Here is a 20,179-nt window from a genome sequence, read left to right as displayed (position 1 = left end):
AAAGCAATGAGTTCTAAATCTTCTAACTTTAAGCAAACCAAAGCCCTCACCGGTTCTTACTTCTAATCTAAAAAAAAATAAAAATATATTTTTTGTCTCTTCAATAAATACTAAAACAATGTGTTTTAGAGATCAAAAAAACGTAAAGCAAAATTTAAGATTAAAATTCCAAAACAAATTAAAATTTAAAACATTTCTCCAAGGTTTTCTCTTTAACAAGCAAACATTAGTTTTCTAATCTTTTTTACATTTCAATTATACTACTTTTTAAGTAAAAATAAATTAAATATTAATGAAGTAAAAACAAATTAACAATCAAAATCTGAAATTCTTTTTTTATATTGAAAGTTCCGTAATTTTGTATAATCAAATAAAAATCATAATTATGCCAACTCCTTGAAATAATATTGAAATTAAATTAAAACAACATTTAAAACAACGGAATCTTATGTGATACGAGTGGTTAATCGAATTGACCAATGAATATTAAAAATAAAAAACAATACTATAAATAAAACAAATAAATATATATAAAAATGTTAACAAAATAAAAACTAAACTTGTGCTAATAACGCAATAATGTTAAAAAATTGAAATTTTAATAAAAATAAATTTAAACAAAAATATATTTATAAAGTAGTTTCATAACGAGGAGTATAAACTTAACTTTTTTTTAAATTTGTTTTACTTTTGTATCACCCTGGAACGGACCAGTCGAATAACTACGAGTATATAAATAAATTATAAATATTGGTTCTCACAATATTCAAAAAAAAAAACAAGAAAAAACAAAATGTTAAATGTAACATTAAAAATAAATATATCACTAGATTATAAACGTACAACAAATTGTGTTTTTTGGAATTTGTGAATAGAGAAAATAAACTTCCAAAAAACTAAACTAAAATTAGACGAAATTGTATTAAACAATAAATTAGTTTCTTTTTAAGAATGATAAGAAAAACAAATAAAAAGTAATAAAACAAAATAAAATTAGACAATGGGGACAAACACACTTAAATAATACATTATTGGGGTTTCGTTAAAGTTTAAAAATGAAATTCTATAAAAACTAAAAAAAAATATATAATCTAGCAGATAAATTTTATTTATATGACTTTAAACAAAAAACAGACAAAAAAACATGAAATATAAATTTAAAAAAAAAAAACAAAAGAAAGAAAAAAATATAGATAAATTTATATACACTCACTATAGTATATGTATATTTAAACGAACAATTGTTGTAAGTACCTATGTAAATTAAATGAATGAAAATATTTAAATTTAGAAAAAAAGAAAAACAAAAACCGAATTCAGTTTTAAGTATTATTAGATATGTTAAAAACACAGAGAAAAAGTAAGAAATAAAACAAATACGCAAAAATTTAAAACAGGAAATAAGGTAATGATTATGAAATAAGGCATATAAAATGAAATATTAATAAAAAAGGCAACCAATAATAAAACGAGATGTTTCACTGATTATTTTAAGATATTTTTATTTATTTCTTCTTTTCTGAAAAAAGTAAATTTGAGAGCTTTTATGGTAAGAAAGATGAAAAATCATTGATTTGATTATTATTTGTTTGGAAACTTACGATAAGCCCCCAAACTACCACGCCACCTCCTGTCAGACCTTCAAACTTAAATATTTTTTTAGATGCAGTCAAAATTCTTTTAATTTTTTTTCAATGTCTCTTTTTACTCGGGTCATATAGAAACTGTGGGTTTTTCAAAAAGGTCGGGTAGATGTCGTGGCGTTTGCTGTGTGGCACGTAATACCGTCCTGGTGGAACCGCATGCCTTCTAGGTCCATATGGTTCAATTTGAAGCTTAGTTATCATCGTTATGTAGCGCTCGCTGTTGACGATGACCGTCTCACTTATATCGTTTCCAAAAAAGTATGGACCAATTACGCCGTCGGCCCAAAATCGACACCAAACGGTAACATTTTTAGGATGCATTATCACCTGGTGAACCTCGCGTGGGTTGGTGTCGCGTCGTAACATTTACGGCAGTTTACTTGTTAACACAGCCATTTATCCGAAAATGCGCCTCGTTACTAAAGATGATTTTTCGGCCAAAATTGGGGTCATCTTCCAAATCCAAACGATTCGAAGTTCAGGCAGCGAAAAAACGGCCATGAACTTTGAGCTCCTGGGTCAGTTGGATCTTGTACGAGTTTTGGCCTAAGTACCGACGCAAAATTCGCCAAGTTGAAGTCTACGAAAGGCCGAGTTCTTGTGCACGGCGAGGAATAGACTGCCTCGGGTTCTGCTGTACACTTTCACGGATTTGATACATGTCACCAAAACAAAATGGCCGCCACAGGGCACCAAAAAAACCCTATGAATGGAAAGTTTTGCATTCGTTAAAACATTCCGATGCTATGGTAGAGAAGTTCTAAAAAAGTGGGTCCCCCCAATTACATCCGTTTGTCTGTCTGTCCTGGCACCTACATGCAAAACCATTGGGTCGATTGACCTCAAATTTGGAAATGCGGGTTTGGAGCCGATTCGCGTTAAGAGTTTTTTTCATTTCTCTTCAAAAATCGAAAATTCAGATTTTCTCAAAAAAAGTCGATAGATTTTTTATTAAATTATATATAAAGTTTTGTTTTTACTAACATTGCATCCTTCAATTTAAAAACAATGTTTTTTGATTTTCAAACTAAAGTTCTTTTGAAAAATAAAATGGTTTATACATTTTTAAAGACAAACTTACTTTGCAGCTATATTTCTTAATCTTATATTAAAAGTACTTTTTTAAACAGTCTCTTTTGATACAGGAACAAGTTCGTGGGATCCAGTCATTTTGTTCTACTTGTTGGTCATTAGAGTATGTAGTGTAGATAAAAAATTTAAGAAAATTTTGGTCCCTTTTTTAATATCAATTCTTATTGGAAAAGTTGTATTTTAATTATGTTGTACTTACCTTTCATCTCTGACAACATTACTCGCACACAGGAATTGTTGAGAGTTATAAGTCACTGGTTCTTCATGGACTGTTGCGCCACTTAATATTTTTTTTTATTTTTTTACTTACTCTTAGAAACTCATTGTAAATTAAGAACTGTGAGAATCTGAAAATAAATGTTTCCAACCTAAAACTACCAACTTTAAAACATGTTTTCGCTTCAGACTTAACAAATCGTGTTTTCAATTCTTAGTAAAAGTGTGTTTGGTAATATATTTCGATCCTAATTTATTAAAATAGATTTCATTCATAGATAGTCCAGCGAGGGTATATGTCGGCTTAATGATAATAATTAAACGCCGGAATTTCATGAGTTTATCAAATATTAAAAGCTAGAAGTGCCACCATTAGCGAAACAATCCAATACATTACAAGTTGCAGACAGGAGATAATGCACGTATTAGAGAGCAATATGCCAGACTTTATCAAATGCCTTTTAAACATCAACTGCAATTATCTTACTTTTTCCAAAAGGTAAGGATTTATTACCTTGTTCGATGAGATGGACCATGAAATCACCTGTGAACTCATTGGTACGAAAGCCGTACCGCCGCCAGTCATTAAGAAGCTTTTGTTTCTCAAGATATCTCCTTAGCTGACAATAAATCAGTGTTTCCATGACTTTAGAAAAAAGGGTCGGAAGTATTATCGGTCGATAAGTTGAGGGAGAAGAATTATTGAATAATGTTGCTTTCCAACTACTCGGAAAAAAACCCAAAAAAATAGCTTACGCAGTGATTTTGTAAGAGTGGAATATAGATATTAGTAGGAATACCATCCGAACCATCGGATTTATGAGTTAAAGGTCTTTTAGGACTCTCACCACAGTACAAGTACGAACATATATTGGTCCCATAGAATCATTAACGCACTCAAGAATTGAGGTTGTCATGACTCTATCAGGTATAGTGGATTTTTCGAAGAATTGCCTTTCTCAATAGAGCTAACTAAAAGAAAAAAATATTGACCAACAGCGTAGAGCCTGAGGAAAAGGAAGAATTCCTCATGCCTTTTACGAATATTTGCAGTAATTATTGGTCAATCAAAAATTTGGTTCTTCGAATATGGGCATAAGAGGCCATCGTGGCTTGCTTAAACCATTTCTGATCTCCCTCTGTTAATAAACTTCTTTCTTTCTTATCTTTCTCCTTGATAACCTCTTTGCAGCTCGAATCAAACCATTATTTATACCCCTTTTATGGTTGGCTAATCGAACGTTCGACGTGAGATGTTTTCATTAGCGAACTAACACATTCGACCTACTACCGTTGGCGAACTTTACAATTCCAGTTCAAAATTCAGTGCTTCTATACAAAAAAAAAATAACAGACTCATGAAAATTAAAAAAAACTGATGTGTTGAAAATTTTCATATATAATAAAATTACAAAATAAACCAAAATGATAAGCAACATAGATTTGTATTTGGAGAAAACTAAAATAACAGAAACAAAGTAAGAATGCTTCGTCGGCGCAAGAATATTCGAGACGACACTCCATAATCATCTTTAAGTAGAACTAATATTTTGTACCTACTGGAAGTTCTTTAAATTTGTATTAATTCCTTAAGTTTCAGATCATATTTTCGACTGAATTAGGAAGCGTTTGTTTTCGTATTAAACAAGTTGGAAGGCCAATTTGAAAATGCAAGCACATTCTCTATACCTGCTATACTAAAATTAGCTTGTGCCTTAGATTTTTTGCTAGTGGGAGTTATCAAAGCAGCGTTGACTTATGCCTGTCATAATCCTCGGTTTCCTTAGTATTATAAGAAGTTGTGTGTGCAATTGAAAACAAACTATGTCCATCCTGGATCAGTTTCAACAAGTCATCCGATGAAACACAAAATGCACGAAACAATTTATTTTCAACGGCTAGGTTACCAGGAGTAATTGGATGTGTTGACGGAACCCATATAGGAATCGTTGCTCCGATTGAATTGCGTCATCAGTATCTTAACTGAAAAGGATATTACAGTTTAAACGCAATGATAGTAAGTGTTTTTCTTGAGAATAGCTTTTGTTTTTTAATGCAAGTTTTAAGGCGCGTGACCATAAAATGTGTATTCGTTATGCTGACGCAAGATATACTGGATTGATCCATGATTCCTTTGTATGGAACTGCAGTAATCTTAAGTCAGTTCTTGAAACGTGGTACCAAAGAGGAGAACGTTCAATGTTCCTTGGTAGTAGTTATATTTTTATTTCGTCGTTCAATAATTTTAGGAGACGCCGGTTACCCACTATCGTCTTGTTTGCTCACTCCTTTTGGAAACGTAAGTTCTGGTTAAAGGCAGTCTTTGTTCAATAAGCAACACGCCAAAGGCAGAAATATAATAGAAAGGACTATTGGTGTTCTTAAGAGTCGATTTCGCTGTCTTTTTAATGAAAGGAAAATGCATTACGCTCCTTCAAAGGCAAAACAAATTGTGATGCTGTGCATTGAATAACATTTGTATAAAATACCGAGTTACAGATCCCGATATTGTAGAAGAGGAAATAACTTTACCAACAGAAGTAATACAACTCGAAACTCCAAGCAGTGCAGAAGCCGAACGCAGAAGAAATCAAATAATGGGATCTCTGTAAATAAAAAACAACATTGGGATGCAATTCAAGTTCAAGTTTATTTTGCTTTCACAAAAAATAAAAAATATATTTGATGTGATTTTTAAGCTTATAATCCAGTAAAACCAGTTTTTTCAAATTCACATTACCTTGTGCCATCGCCATTAGGTGTCCCAAGTGAGTTGAGGGTTGTAGCAAATTTGTCCAAATATTCCTTTTGGTTTTTTTTGGAAGAACCAAACTCTCCAACACCTCTCGCTAGATTCTAGTTCGATTCCATCAGTTCGACTAGCTTTTCGAACTGATTTTTATTAGTTCTCTTGCAGCTGAATAAAAAAAATGCATTGATACATGTTATTTTATAAAAGAAATGAAATAAACATATGTACTTACATTGCTTTATTTTCCTACATTTCTTTTACATAAGCTTCGATCTTTTCTTACACAATATGAACGTACGACGAAAAATAACTCGAATGAAGTTCAAATCAACAAACATTCGATAACGGCATAGAGTGAGACCAAACTTCGAAAAAGTAATGACATTTAAGTCAAATCAACGGTACTTAATTCGCCAACGGTAATACCATTTTCTCACACTCACATGTTTATTCATTCGACTCGCCAATGGTAATAGAGGTATTAGCATTGGGTTTGATACTTTTAACCCAATTACCCATAAAAGAAATGATATCTGTACTGGATTCTACGTCACTACCGAAAAAGCATAGTGATCAGTTAAAGATCCTGAAGAAATTATTAAGACCGGCCCAGTTGGATTTCTCGTATTGCTAAACACTTGTCTTGGGAGCTCTTTCTCTAACTCTAAAGGAGTCGATATACGTCAAAAGTCTAATATTCTATTTAATTTTATTGACAAGCTGAATAAGATGGAAGAAGTAAAATATCTCTAATAGTGCTCTGGCTTAGTACTTTTTTTTCTTTGTGAGTTTCTCTTTTTGATTGGGTTTAATAAAGTTTGTAATTTGTTCTTTTGATTTTTTGATTTAATATAAAATGAGACTGTTATAAAAACGGGAATCGGAACACAAGACAAAAATTAACGCAAAAATCACAACACGGCGAGAGGACATGATTCTCTTCATCCGAACTTTCATTGACAACGAACGAAAATAAAGTTTTTATAGCATCTGTATGACAAAGGTAGTTATCGTCGTTATTTAAGAATGGACGAACAATGTTTCAATGAAATTTTAAAACTTGTGGAACCCTTGATTCTCAAAAAAAAACGACTCAAATGAGAGATCCGATTGATCCTCGAGAAATTTTGGCCATCTTACTACATTTTCTTGCTACTGGGGAATCATACAGGAGCTTGGACTTTCAAACCCGCCTATCGCAGTCTTTAATTAGTAAATTTATACCCAGATGTTGCTCTGCCATTTATTCATCTCTAAAAGAAGATATTTAAAAGTTTGTTATGCGATTACGATGATTTTACTTTGAATTTATGCATTTTTGCTTTTAGTTTCCGTGGAGCTTTATGGAGTGGGAGGTGAAGAGTATTCACGTCGATGGAGTTTCCCATTATGTTTAGTTGCCATGGGTGGCAAGCACATTGGTTTCAAAGCGTCCAATACGGAAGGTGCTCTATATTATAACTATAAAGGTTAAACAAATAAAATATGAACAATGAACAATACCTACCACAGTTTTTTTTAATATATAGGGTTCAATAGTATTTCTTTCTAGCAATGTGTGATGCGAGATATAAATTTAGATTTATTGACGTATGTTGTAATGGAAGGCTAAGTGATGGAGGAGTCCTCAACTGAAGTGATCTTCGCACTATTTTGGGCAACCCGAGCCGATATTTTCCACCAGATGCAGTTATCGTAGCGAAAGAAAATTGCCATATAGTATAATTATAGACGACGACATATTTTAAAACCGTATGAATATACATCAACGGAAAAACAAAAAAAAAATTAATTTTCGACTTAGCCATGCGAGACAATGCATTGAGCATAGCTTTGGAATGTTGGACAAACAGATTTAGGGTTCTTCAGACAACAATAAACTTGCGCCCAGAAAAAGTTAAGCTTGTAGTTCAAGCTTGTCGTGTTCTTCATAATTTTTTAATTGAAAATTGTGGAAGCTACGAAGTTCCACAACGCCCACCAAGGGGATAAAAACCTACGGAAGATTACGAAATAAGTGACCAGAGAAGGCCTACGCAAGTTGCTTCGGACATAAGAGGCGAATTTGCGAAATACGTTACCGAAGAAGGCCGACTTCTATGGCAGGATCTGTATATATAAGTTTTCAATAAAAGTAAATGTATTAAGATATTGTTATTAAACTATTTCATTCATTTATAAATTAAATAATATTGCATAGACTTCATTTTTTAAAAACTAAATAAAAACAAAAATAAAAATTAACAAAACAAAAACAAAAAAGACTATTAATTATTTATAAAAAATCTTCGTCATCAAAAACATCTTTCATTGCACTTTCAATTAAGTTTCTGTTTGATAAACTTGTACAATTGGAATTTTCTTCATCGGTGGCTTCAGACAACAACCTTACTCTGGAATAATTGGTAAATCCTGATGGAGTTGAAGACCTTGACGGTGGTACGCCAACATTACGTTGTTTGACTTAGAATTGTTTAACGATGTCATATATCTTCCACTTCATCTCCCGCATCAGATCTTCATCCTTTGCCACTATAATTTCTTCTTCTTTATTGCCTAAGAAATGCCGAAGAACTGAGGATGGTTTGTTTGTTATCGCATTAGCTATTTTATCAGCCGCTGAAAACGCCTGTAGCGCTTTGAGTTTTATGTTTGATACACTACCTTTCCGTTTCTATTGAAAAAAAACGCAACGCAGTGGACGCAACATATTAAGAACACGGGGCCCTAAGTGTTACTTAGAATTGTTTACTTTGAAATTTTTGCACTTTCACTGTATAATTATAGAATATACAAATAATAAAAAGAACGATTAAAGAACAACTTTTTTATTTATAACAAATAAAAAGAGTTTCACATTGTTTGTAATTATGTTTAGTCATCATTTTCGGTATCTGATGGAGCTGGAACAGAAGATGCGGTTTTTAATGTCCTGTAGAATTCCTGGTAAATTGAAGGAATAAGATTTTGTTTGCAAAGCGAAATAAGGTGCAAATATTTTTCAGTGGAAACGGCAAGAGGTTCCTTGTAAACTCTATCAAACACTTCCTGCAAAAACTTTTTTGATCGGTTCTTATTTCTATTTTTTGTTTTTGCAGCGTTTAATTCTATTATTTTGAATTCATCTTCAAACAAATATTTGTAGTTCATTACATAATGTTTGTCAGTATTGAAATATTCTTCACGAATTTTACTTATTGTCAGTTTTTCCTTATCCGTATTTTTTATTCAATTCAGAGAATATGAAAAAATTTTGAAATCTTTGAAATCATCTTGTATCAATTCTGTTACTTTATAAACCCGTTCTTTAGTTTTTGCACTCCTAATAATTGAATACCATTGGATTCGTGTGTAGAATATTTTATTTTTCTGACTTTTTTCAATTAACGCATGTACACTATCGCCCTCGTTTTGGGTGTGGCCTTTCTCTAAAAATCTATGTGTGATGTTTACCTTAAAGTTTTTGGATGCCCATCCAAAAAACCGAACAAAACCTTGTTTTTATTTTGTCCACCACAATTGTCTGACCAAAAATGGAAATTTAGTACACCTTTTGTCACGTATTCTTCAATAAATTTAAGAAGGCAGTTTGAAACCTCTACACACCCCTTTTTGGCGATGGTTTCATCTTAAACATAGCAATTGGCTTCATGAGAGGCAAGTTCATAAACCGTGAAATTATAAACTTGTAGTTTTCTTTTTTAATAAAAGCAGCTTGCATTGGCAGTAGGAGTGGAAAGTATTTTTTCGAAGCCAGTGCAGTTGTTTTGTCTGCTTCTTTTAACTCTCGAAATTTTTGTTTGTTAAACAAATGTTGATCATTTTCAAATTTTGAAGCTATTTTTTCTTCATGAATCATGTTTTCGTATTTCAAGCAGAAATCGCATTGATCTTTCTTTGGAACATAAAAACTTAAATTAAAGTTAAAGTTAAAGATGTCACGATACTGCCTTAATGTTATTATTTATTTATTAAATCATAACCTCTAGATTCAAACCATTCTTCGTAAAGACGAAACATTTGTCCAACTGACTTAATTTCATTACTTCGGTATTATTTGTTCGAATCCTTTCGGCAGTAATGTGATTCTGCTAGCGGAAATAACTCAATGTGTTCCTTTACAAACATTTTTGAGTTTTCTCTTAACTCATTTACTGGCCTAAAATGCTGCAGTCTTTTATCTGGACTTAGGATTATTCCATTACTCATAGCAATCTTTTCAAAAACTGTCCGGATCGTTTAAGCAGAGATTGAAAACGTATTCAAAAACATTTTTTGACAAACTTGGACTTTGTGTTCACTATTATCTTGAATGAAAACTAAATTATACTTTCTAGCGCATGTCCTTTTTGAAGTTACACCAACAAGAGTTCTTTTTTATCATTATTTTCAACAAGCCTTGACAAAAAGTCTCACTGTTCTGCATCCAAGTTTATAAAAGCCTTTAAAAAGATTATACCTGGCCTCCTCTGAAATTTTACTTTCACATTTCATCTTTCAAGTGTATCCACGTCCTTTCAGCATACTTTTTTCTTCTCTTGAAACACCTTTTGAAGAAGTGATAGGTTTTCCTGAATTTTTTAAACGTTTGGCTTGATTCCGTTTCCAAAGTTTTTGATTGATGGGGCGCTTTCTTCCAGATTTGGTTTTCAGATTTTGGGGAGTGTCGTACTAATGGTTATGATCAACAATGTTCTTTTGAGGAGGTGTCAAAATACTGTGTGCTGGCGTGAAAATGCTGGAGTCAGACGAATATTCATTGTCTGGGGCATATTCGCTTGCAGTATCTTAAAAGAGCTCTATAAAAAGAAGCAATTAGTTGAGAACAAAAAGTTTTTTGTACCAAGTTACCTAACAAATCCACCTCGTCACAAAATTTTATTATACCATTGCCTTTTGAAAGATAATTTACTTGTATTCATGTCGTCAATTAACTTGAAATCACTGGATTCGTTCTCAGGACAGCTAATATTTTCATCTGCGTTAAATTTCATTCTTAACATTGTTTTCCAACATTAGATGTTATTACTTACTCATTTGATTGGATTTTCTGGCTAGATTAAGCATTTTTCTCGCTCTAGATGCCATAATTTATCATTTGTTTGGAAAAACTTTATCACTTACTTAGGGCACGAACAAGAATGTGCAAAATTCCTCCAGACATAAACATTGTTACGGTACTAACAATATGATATGACACAAAAGAGACAGTATGAAGCATACTAACAGCTACTTAGGTGCAATCTTCGAACTCTTTTGCACACAGAAAAGAATACCACTTGCCTCTTGAGTGCATTTGACTTTTGAAAATTCCAGGCAAAAAAATACTATGTCAACATAGTATACAAGTTGCAAATGGAAATTTGCATAATAAAAATACTAAGAGCAGTTAAAATGATAATGCTTGGAAAAAGTACTAAAAAAGGGTTGTATACTAAGTGTTATTTAAGCTATACTTTCAAGGTTTTTTGTCGGATTTCCATGAAAAAAAAAGAGAAATAGAAGTTGATACGGCGGTTTACATGACATAAATAACTCAAAACTATACTAAGTTAACTTAGTATAGTTTTGCATATGGCCATCGCGTATTGATCTGCAAATTGAAAATCTATTTATTTCCAAGTAAATGATGTGGATCTTGTATTGATAATCCTTCTACGGTATCACTACTATCTGTGCTGTCATTATCGGAGTCAGCTTCAGGATCGTGGCGACCAATTTTCATTATACCGCTTTCGTCTGTATCATACACACTACCTTTGGGACTACTTAGACGTCCGCCACTTATACATATATTCATTCAGTCGGCTCTAACTATTTATGCCGATTTTATTGAAGAGAAGGCTGACTACTTGTCTCCGGCCGACAACATTTTGTTTTCTCCGTGATTTTAAGTGTTTGAAGTCAAGTCCAACTAGACGTTGCCTTAAAATAATTGTTTTAATTGTTAGAAATGAAAATGTCTATCAAAAGGAGAACGTTTTGAAAAAGAAACATGATTTTTAATGCAAAACTCATACATATCTGAAAATGAGGAAAAAGACGAAACTTGGCATTTTTTCCATCCCTTTCCTTTTTTCTAAAAATCATCCGTCCTCTTTCGTGAATTAATTATTTTTTGCGCTGGTGTATCCAAGCACATTTTACAAAATAGCGTACCAAATAGTTCATTGCATTTTCCAAAAAAAAGTCAAAATTTGTTTTTTATTTGGAAATACGAAAAAAAACTTAAAATCTTGCAAGTGTATAATATATAATATATAGTAATATTCATTATGATGCAAAGCAATAACAGGTATTATGGTTTAGGTACATTTCAATATTCGAAAACGCAAACACACAAATTACTTTTAATCTTATAGGAATTACATATTTTCATTTACTAAGATCATCATCAAAAATAGTGTCTTTTTTGTTGCTTAATCAAAGATTCATAATAAATAAAGGGACTACTAAAAAAAAACTTCTCTATTAAAAGTGCTGAAATAAAAATAAAAAGGTTGTTTTAAATTAAGGTGAACGCTACTTTCTCGTATAACTTATGTAAAATAATAATAAAATATAGAGAAAAGTACATTATACTATAGATATCAAAAGATCTTTCTCAGAATATCACAAGGTTGAAATAATATAATAGATCCGTATTTTTTTTTAATTTAGCTGCATTGATAAGCAACTCTGAGTTAAGATATAAAGCAGAAGTGAAATTAAATTTGACAACGGAACAGTTTTGGTTTTTCAAGTTCAAAATTGTTATATTATTTGAAGGTGGTAAGACCAATAGGCACACTTAGCCTCTTTATCGAAACTAGACTTGGTTAAAATAAGAAAATAAATAATATTATAAGTTAAATAGCCTAATTGAGCTTCTCTTTCGTCTGTCATCTTTCCATCTTCACAATGTACTCCTTATTCAGCTTCAGTGGGTGTATCAGGTGTAATTTCACCTGCATCATAAACAGATTCACCACGTCCTTCTCGAATACGTTTGAGTTTCCTTTTGAGCGTCATAATACCTGATCGAATAAATTAACGAATGACAAATGGAATTATAAAATAATCATTTTTATTGATAAGCTTACATTTAATAGCTTGAAAAGTCTTTGCCGATGAATTTTCTGATGTCGATGCTGTCGTTACACAAGCTGTTAGCTTTTCATGAGCCAATTTTACTTCGTAGTATGCTTTCTTCAAAGCCTTAAAGTGCCGATGTTCACTTGAGTCCTTAAGCAGAATACACCTAGAATATAGAAATTGAATTAAAATAAATCGTAACTCTGGGATGAAATGCTTATACTTTGCAGCAGATCCTTCACCCGAACAATCAATTGGTGAATTGTGATAGATTTGATGGTTAAAATACTGCAAAACAGGTGAATTCCATATTGATAGGCCATACCATAACCATATTACAACATTAAGTAGAATTTTAAAATTTTTTGCGAAAAGAGTTGGAACAAGGTATTTAAATGGGAGCAAACTTATGAAGACATGGGACCTACAAACAAAAAGAACAACAAATAATTTAATTTTCTTCAAACTAATTTTTGTTTAAAGATTAAGTTTTAAATTAAACAAATTGAAAACAAAACTGACAAATTTTAACTTTCATAATTTATTAAAATGTGTAGAAATTTTGTATAAACCATGAAACTAGATTAATGGTTGAAATACGAAATCCTAGCTTAAAATGGAAGCTCTAAAGTAAATAAGTCTTTAAACGTTTTGATTTTATTTACCATGATGCAATCCGTAGTCCTAGAAAAACTTGATACACCAAACGATTTCGATGGGAGTTCTGTAAGGCCATTAGAAACAAACACTCGGTTATGATATTGTAAATTCCCAAATTCAGGTTTAATCCAACAAAATAGTTTTCAAACCTAGAGGGGAGATTAAATGTAATTTAAAACTTAATTTTATTCGAAAATCGAAGTGAACTAATGCCATAACTCAAACAAACAAAAAAAAACTACTTTTTAATGACATTTTTGAGTAAGGACATTTGTTAACTTATCATAATTATCTCACTTATATCCATTTATTGAAACTAAAGCAAGTGCGTAAAGTGTCTTCGATGCGGCTTCAGAATAATCACATTCCTTAAAATCCAGCATAGCTCCATGTAGATAAAATGTTGTAATGAATAAAGAGTAAAGTTGAAATTTTTCACAAGATTGTGACTTATAGAAAATTGTATTTTCGTAGGTGGGAAATAGTCGGCCAGCATTTCGTACCAACTGAGGTGAGATCAAGTATTCGTTGTAGTAATAAAGGAAAATAGTTGAAGCTGCATAAAATGCAATATTCCAAATAGATCGAGCAAATTGTTTCCGTTTGTAGAATTTGACATTTGGTGATTTGAAAAAAACCTGAAAGAAATAAAATTTAACAGTATAATAAACTCAAAAATGTTAAACAAAATTAAAGGAATTACTTTTCAATTTGCAAAAATAAATTTGCAAACCAAGTCTTTATGCAGAGTTATCCATTTTGCGGTTTCAAAAGTAAATGTAAATAAAACACATATACAATATTTTTTTCATTATATTCCTTTTTTATTATTAAGTTAAAACGTTGACATTATGTATGAAAAACTACATCATTTAAATGACTACCACACGAATTGTTGCAGGCATCGATTCTATTGAAGTATCGACCACTTTTTGACACATGTTGGGCGGTATCTCAGCCGCGTATATTAATTTTTAAGTGCTCAAGAGTTAAAGGTCTATCTACATAAACACGGTCTTTCCCGTATTCCCACAAAAATAGCGGTGCCATGAAGATCTTGATCATCATCGGTGCATGATCTTGGTGGCCAGTTGATATTGCCACAACGAGAAAATACGCGGTCAGGAAATGTCTCTTGCAATAAAGCCATATTCGTTCAAATTGTGTGGCATGTGACGTTTTGTAAAAAAAAAAACCACATATTCTCCAAATCATATTCTTTAATAGCGGGCAAAAAAGTAGGTTATCATATGACCATAACGCTCCGAATTGCCGTTCCATCGTCGTCGTTTTCGAAAAAGTAAGGTCATACTTTTAGACCAAAGACTCCACCAACATAAACTTCTTGTGAATGTAATGCCCTCTTTTCAATTACTTGATGATTCACAAAAACCCAGATATGACAGTTTTATTTGTTAATGTACCAATCGACAGAGAAACATGCTACGTTGTAAATGGGCAGCTGGCTTCAGTTGTTGTGTGAGCTTTACTTTATATGAATGAAGGTGTAAATCCAAATGCAACATACGCCAAAATGTGCAGTAAGAAAGTCCTTATTCTTGAGAACGACGAGGAAACGACACATTCGGGTCTTATACAAAGATCGAAACGATAACGCAAAGGCCTTACAATTTCGGTAACGAATAAAGTCTCTTCAAATTTCTTCACAATTCTGCCAATTGCTTGCGAAGTGGGACAATATCGACAGTCAGACACGAAGGGGAAGTTATCAGTGTGATTCGTATTTCAAAATAACATACACTCAGCTTCAACTAAAACGCAAAAACATTTTTGAAAATGCTTTTTGCATTTTTTTTTTTCAAATATTGAGTGTTTTTGAGTCATCTATCGATACTAACTTCTTCCTTAAGATGTTAAGAACAAAATTTAATATCCAAATAAAACTGCGAGTCTTGTTTTTGCCCACTTGTAAAGTATTTCATACGCAAAGAAAAAATGAGTAAAATTCAATTTCTGATCTTAAACTTTGAGACCATTTACCAATGGGTCGATCTACTTTCCTAAGCAGTGTTTCAAAAGCTTAAATTGACATGATTACCCAACAAGACCAAACCGGATGTGCTGCAGCTGATGAAATTTACCGAAGTCTTAATGGCTTTTTTTTACCAACAAAAAAAAAAACATTTGTACAAATAAAACATATAGGGAAATAAAGGGACTGCAAAAACAGCTTTATTTTAATTTAATATTAGAAGAACCAGGATGGAAAATAAATTATCTGAAGATATGAAAGAGGCAGAACATGTTTGTTTAAATTGTTAAGCGATCGCCTATTGGTTATGTGTTTAGGTAGGTGTCTAAAACGGAAAAAGAATAGTTCATTGGCGTTCTCAGCTTTATGCAGATAGATAGATAAGTACATGTTTAAGATGATAATAAGGGAATTCTATTGGTAGGTAGAAGGTGCTTACTACAATCCAACCACATTCCTTCTTTCCTACAAGTTTTCAGCGCAAACATGGAGTTATTACGTTCAGTTTATTTTGTTCGTTAAAGTGAAAAAAAAACAAGAATACGAACAAGTACAAGAAATTGATTATCATGTGTTGTTAACAGTGAGGCTGTTGTGCGTTTTGGATTTTAGTTAGAAGTTGTACGTAATACAATATATAGGTGTAAGTTGAAAAAGTTATTCTAATAGAAAATACATATTTATATTCTTTCTGGCCAGTTTTTTAAACTTGTAGGTACTAAGTATTTATTCCTTTATTCAGGTAAAGGCAAGTAAAAGTATAATATTTTAAAATCATAAATACAAAGTAACCGATAGACACTTTAAAATAGATTGTAATATATCATATTCGTTAATCTGATACAGTGGCCCTACACGGGCGGCCTTCGTTGGTATTTACAATAGTTATTGTTATAAAAAACATAAATATGTGAAAATAATTTAAAAAAAAACTATTTTAAGATTCAAAATTTTACCTGTTAAAGCAGTTTTTTTTAATTAATTTGGTCTATATAAAATTTTTCAATTTTGTTCTAAAAATATATTTGGTATACAGTTGTTTGGTGATTGTTATTATACGCTCTACATTTGAATTTTATAAACAAATGTTGACCCGTTTTTAAAATATAGAATTTTGAAAAAAAAATCAATATTTTTTTAAAAATCCAAACAATAAAAAATTGCACTTTAGATAATTAAGTATTATTAAGGCAATATAAGAGCTTATTTAGAAAAAAATTATTGAAATCAATTCAGAAGTTGCTTAGAAAATTAAGAAACAAACAAACAGACGGGACTGAATCGCCCACTTTTTTCGACTTCTCTACCATCGTAATATCATGTTTGATTAAAATCTCGAGTTTGAAATTTTTGCACGAATGCAAAACTTGCCATATAGTTCCTATATGTCGCAAGTAATTATGCTTTATGTTTTATCAAAACTCAAATAATCTTGAAAAAGAATTATTGTATCACGTAATTTTTTCCAGACACTAAAAATATTTAATTTAGGTGATTTAATTTGATTGATCAAACTTTTATTTGTACTATTTGAAAAAATGAGGTGTTAAAAGCTTAATAGCAAATGTGAAAAAAGTAGTGTATTATTGAAAGTTATTATAGATCATTTAAGGTTGAAGTGTTTACATCAAAAATTACAGCAGCTGAAAACAAGCGAATCGTGGAAAGAAATTTTCATAAATAATTAACATTTTTTGACCTATAAACTTGGCCTACCAACATCATGATGACACGCCTATTCACACGGTTCGTTAAATAAAAGCTTGAACAGAAGAGAAAAATGTGTACTATCTTCAATAACTGTTGTACCCTCTAATCTAAGCAGGTCCGTAAAGCTGGAAACAAATCAATCGAAATTCGAAATTCTAATGATGGTGTGATTTTGGACTCTTTTTGTGCTAATTTGTTATCTAATCCCAACTTGGTTAAAAATCCCTTGTCCCTCAAACTTGTGATGTTCCCAGATTGACGTCAACTTGGAAACACCACACCATTAGGTTCAGAATTTCAAAAAACTGATGATGAGTGAATTTGGGCTCCAAAGTTAGTGAATTGGTTGATATACAAATCTCCAAAATAAAAAAAAATATAAATGAGTGACTTGTATTTTTGTTTGCAAATTATCTTATTTTTAATGGAATGGTATTTTTTTTTGTCAAAACGTTTGGTACAGAAATTCTCCAGAGAAATTTTGTTTTGAGTTTCAAATTTAAAAATTCTTCAAATTTCCTCAGCGTAATGCAATAAAAAAATGTTTGAACTTTTGAAATGAATTTTTAGGGGAAAGGGATTTTTGAACAAAACCGGGATAGGAGCACTTAACTAGCATAAAATGAGCCCTAAATTATCCCATCATTAGATTTTTATAATTTTGTTTGGTTTAGAAAGTCTCCAACAATTTCAACTTCGCGGCGGGATTTAGGGGGAAAGATCTTGAAATACCTAATTGGGTTCACTAACTTAGGAGCCCAAAAACAGCCCAAATTCCCAATCAGTTTTTCATCAGTTTTTTTAAATTATAAATTATGAAAGGTGTGGTGTTTTCAGCTTGACGTCAAGTTTGAGGGGGAAGGGATTTTTAAACCAAATCAAGATAAGAGCACTTAATTAGCACAAAAAGAGCGCTTAATCACACCAGCATTAGAATTTTCAAATTCGATTGTGGTGTTTTCAGTTTTACGGACCTAATCTAAACATTATTAATATCCTTGAGGAAGGTTAGCACCCACATCTAATAGTGGTGGACATCAGTTTAATGACAGAGAATCCTTAATTTCTGCAATTAAGTTAGCGTTAAGCAAAATATCCTTGAACTATATCAAAAGTCTGTAAAATTCATACCGGAACTAATTTACGAAATTATAAAAAAAGATAAGGTTGAAGTATCATCTACCAAACTTAATATAATCTTGTTCTATTCCAATCCAATAACAATTTTAATTTGTTTACCTATTCAGATGTTTAAAAAAAAAAACTAATGGTTGATTTTGGAGAATTCTTATCAAATTATTTTCTTAACATCTCAAGTGAGTAGTTTAAAAAAACAGATGCAACAATACCCATCAATTTTTGGAGAAAAAGTAAAAATTATTTTCAAAAATGTAAGCACGTATTCCGTTGAAGTGGAGTGTATCCTAAAACATACGTGTCATGAAACAAAGCCAAAATAAACTTGTTCATTTTTTAAAATATTTAGATTCAGTTAAAACATTACATCAATAGAGAGCAGCGTAACATTTCTAATTCTTCTTAATGTTTTTGGCGACATCTACTGGTCAAAAATAAATTTGCCATCCTCACAAAACCATTATTTTGCTACTTCCCCTTCGTTGATAACCCGAACAGCTGTTTCTGACAGCCGCATCATAGGTTTGGTTTCGGCATTTCAATTTCACATTTCACACACAATCGTATATACATGCATACATGTTTACACACCCAACAAATTAATAAACAAAACAAAAAACAACAACAACTATGTCAATTGAAAAGAGGAACAACAAAAATATAAATAGAAAAGTCTACATCGGAAAAGAAAAAATACGATGACCTGAGCATTTGCTATTTAGGGTTTGACACGATTAAAGTGCAGAAATAAAAAATGTATTAAACTTACGTGGAATAAATGATAAAATCCACAAAAACCCAGTGTGAACATCAGGAAAATCCAAAAAACCGTATTGACAATATAATTAACATCAACATCCTTAAGGAATAGTTCCAATCTTGAATTTGCCAGTAAGTATTTGAGTGGTGTGAAGAAATTGGTTATTTCCTGAGTCCAGTAATCGAAACTACTGGGACTCAAGTTGTTAGTTCTCATGTCTAAAATCGATGCCATTTGTTTAGTTTGTTTGGTTCCGTTTTATTATTAACTTTTTGTTTTTGTTTGTCTTTTATTTTGTCTACAAGTAGTTACCTACTTGTATTGCAAACACATGATTAACTAGGGGTTTTAATTTTCTATAAAAATAGTATTTATTATTTCCCCTAAAAGAACCTTTTTTCACTTAACCTATTAATGACACTGACAGCTAATGTCAGATTGGCTTGAGAGGGAGCGTGTGTAGAATTGTAAAAGTGAAAGCAAAATTAGAAAGAGACAATACTAAAGAAAGTACAAGGGCGGCATCTATGTTCGAAAGATGTAAGCTCTTCATTCGGAAAATCGTTACAAACGGATTTTTTAGTTTGAAATTTGTTGCAAGGGGTTCGATATTTTTGAAAAAGGTTGTATGCTCGATTTTGACAAACATTGTGTCAAAAATCTCACAGTTGTAAGTTTTATTTCAACCAAAGGAACCAATTATATAATCTTTGACTAGGTAGATATACGTATTTGGAAAATCGTTAAATCCAATTTCAACATAGCTAAAATGTTGTTTTTTAAGGTCTTTATTATTTTAATAATATACGTTGAATACTTTATTCTATCAATATGAACCGAATTATATGGCACTTATAAAAGATTGGAATCTAGGAGCGGAGTATCAAAATATTGAAACAAAATAAATTACTAAAATGTGAACGAAAATCATTCGTTGCTAACGTTAACTGAGATTTTTTAAATTCGTACCTATTAATGTGTAGAAGGTATGCATATACAACTCGTTTAATTGTAAGTGTTTTAGATTTGTTAGCAGAAAATTATATTCATTTTATTTTAGATTTTATTATTTTGTGAAATCTAAAAATGTATAAGCAACGTTTTCAAATTTAAGTTTTGATACAGTTCTTCGTTGCCAT

The 20,179-nt window shown here is 31.4% G+C and overlaps 2 protein-coding genes across 2 annotated transcripts in view; one reads left to right on the top strand and one right to left on the bottom strand.

Annotated features, from left to right (window-relative positions):
• Positions 1 to 11,908: 11,908 nt before the first annotated feature.
• LOC129947567 (uncharacterized) lies at positions 11,909 to 19,462 on the bottom strand. The gene is made up of 6 exons (XM_056058182.1): positions 19,050 to 19,462; positions 13,738 to 14,078; positions 13,446 to 13,589; positions 13,004 to 13,204; positions 12,789 to 12,946; positions 11,909 to 12,722 (listed from the first exon to the last, which is right to left on the bottom strand). Exons 1-6 carry the CDS (start codon positions 19,272 to 19,274, stop codon positions 12,616 to 12,618), a joined length of 1,176 nt encoding a protein of 391 aa, XP_055914157.1. The 5' UTR covers positions 19,275 to 19,462; the 3' UTR covers positions 11,909 to 12,615.
• Positions 19,039 to 20,179, top strand: part of LOC129947568 (uncharacterized) — a 23,041-nt gene continuing 21,900 nt past the window's right edge. Inside the window, exon 1 of the mRNA XM_056058184.1 lies at positions 19,039 to 19,171. The gene's annotated coding sequence lies outside the window, so the exon portion shown is untranslated. The remainder of the gene's footprint in view (positions 19,172 to 20,179) is intronic.

The sequence above is a fragment of the Eupeodes corollae genome, chromosome 2, assembly GCF_945859685.1.
Source record: "Eupeodes corollae chromosome 2, idEupCoro1.1, whole genome shotgun sequence".
NCBI classification, from domain to species: Eukaryota; Metazoa; Arthropoda; class Insecta; order Diptera; family Syrphidae; genus Eupeodes; species Eupeodes corollae.
The sequence above is the reverse complement of the archived record's forward strand: the minus strand, read 5'-3'. Positions and strand labels throughout refer to the sequence as shown.

Excerpts from the sequence above, each read along its gene's own strand:
- LOC129947567 (XM_056058182.1), bottom strand. The coding sequence starts at position 19,274 with ATGGCATCGATTTTAGACATGAGAACTAACAACTTGAGTCCCAGTAGT. Across the intron at positions 13,205-13,445 it reads GGACTACGGATTGCATCATG|GTCCCATGTCTTCATAAGTT; the intron begins GTAAATAAAATC and ends TTTTGTTTGTAG. Across the intron at positions 12,723-12,788 it reads GACTTTTCAAGCTATTAAAT|GTATTATGACGCTCAAAAGG; the intron begins GTAAGCTTATCA and ends TTATTCGATCAG.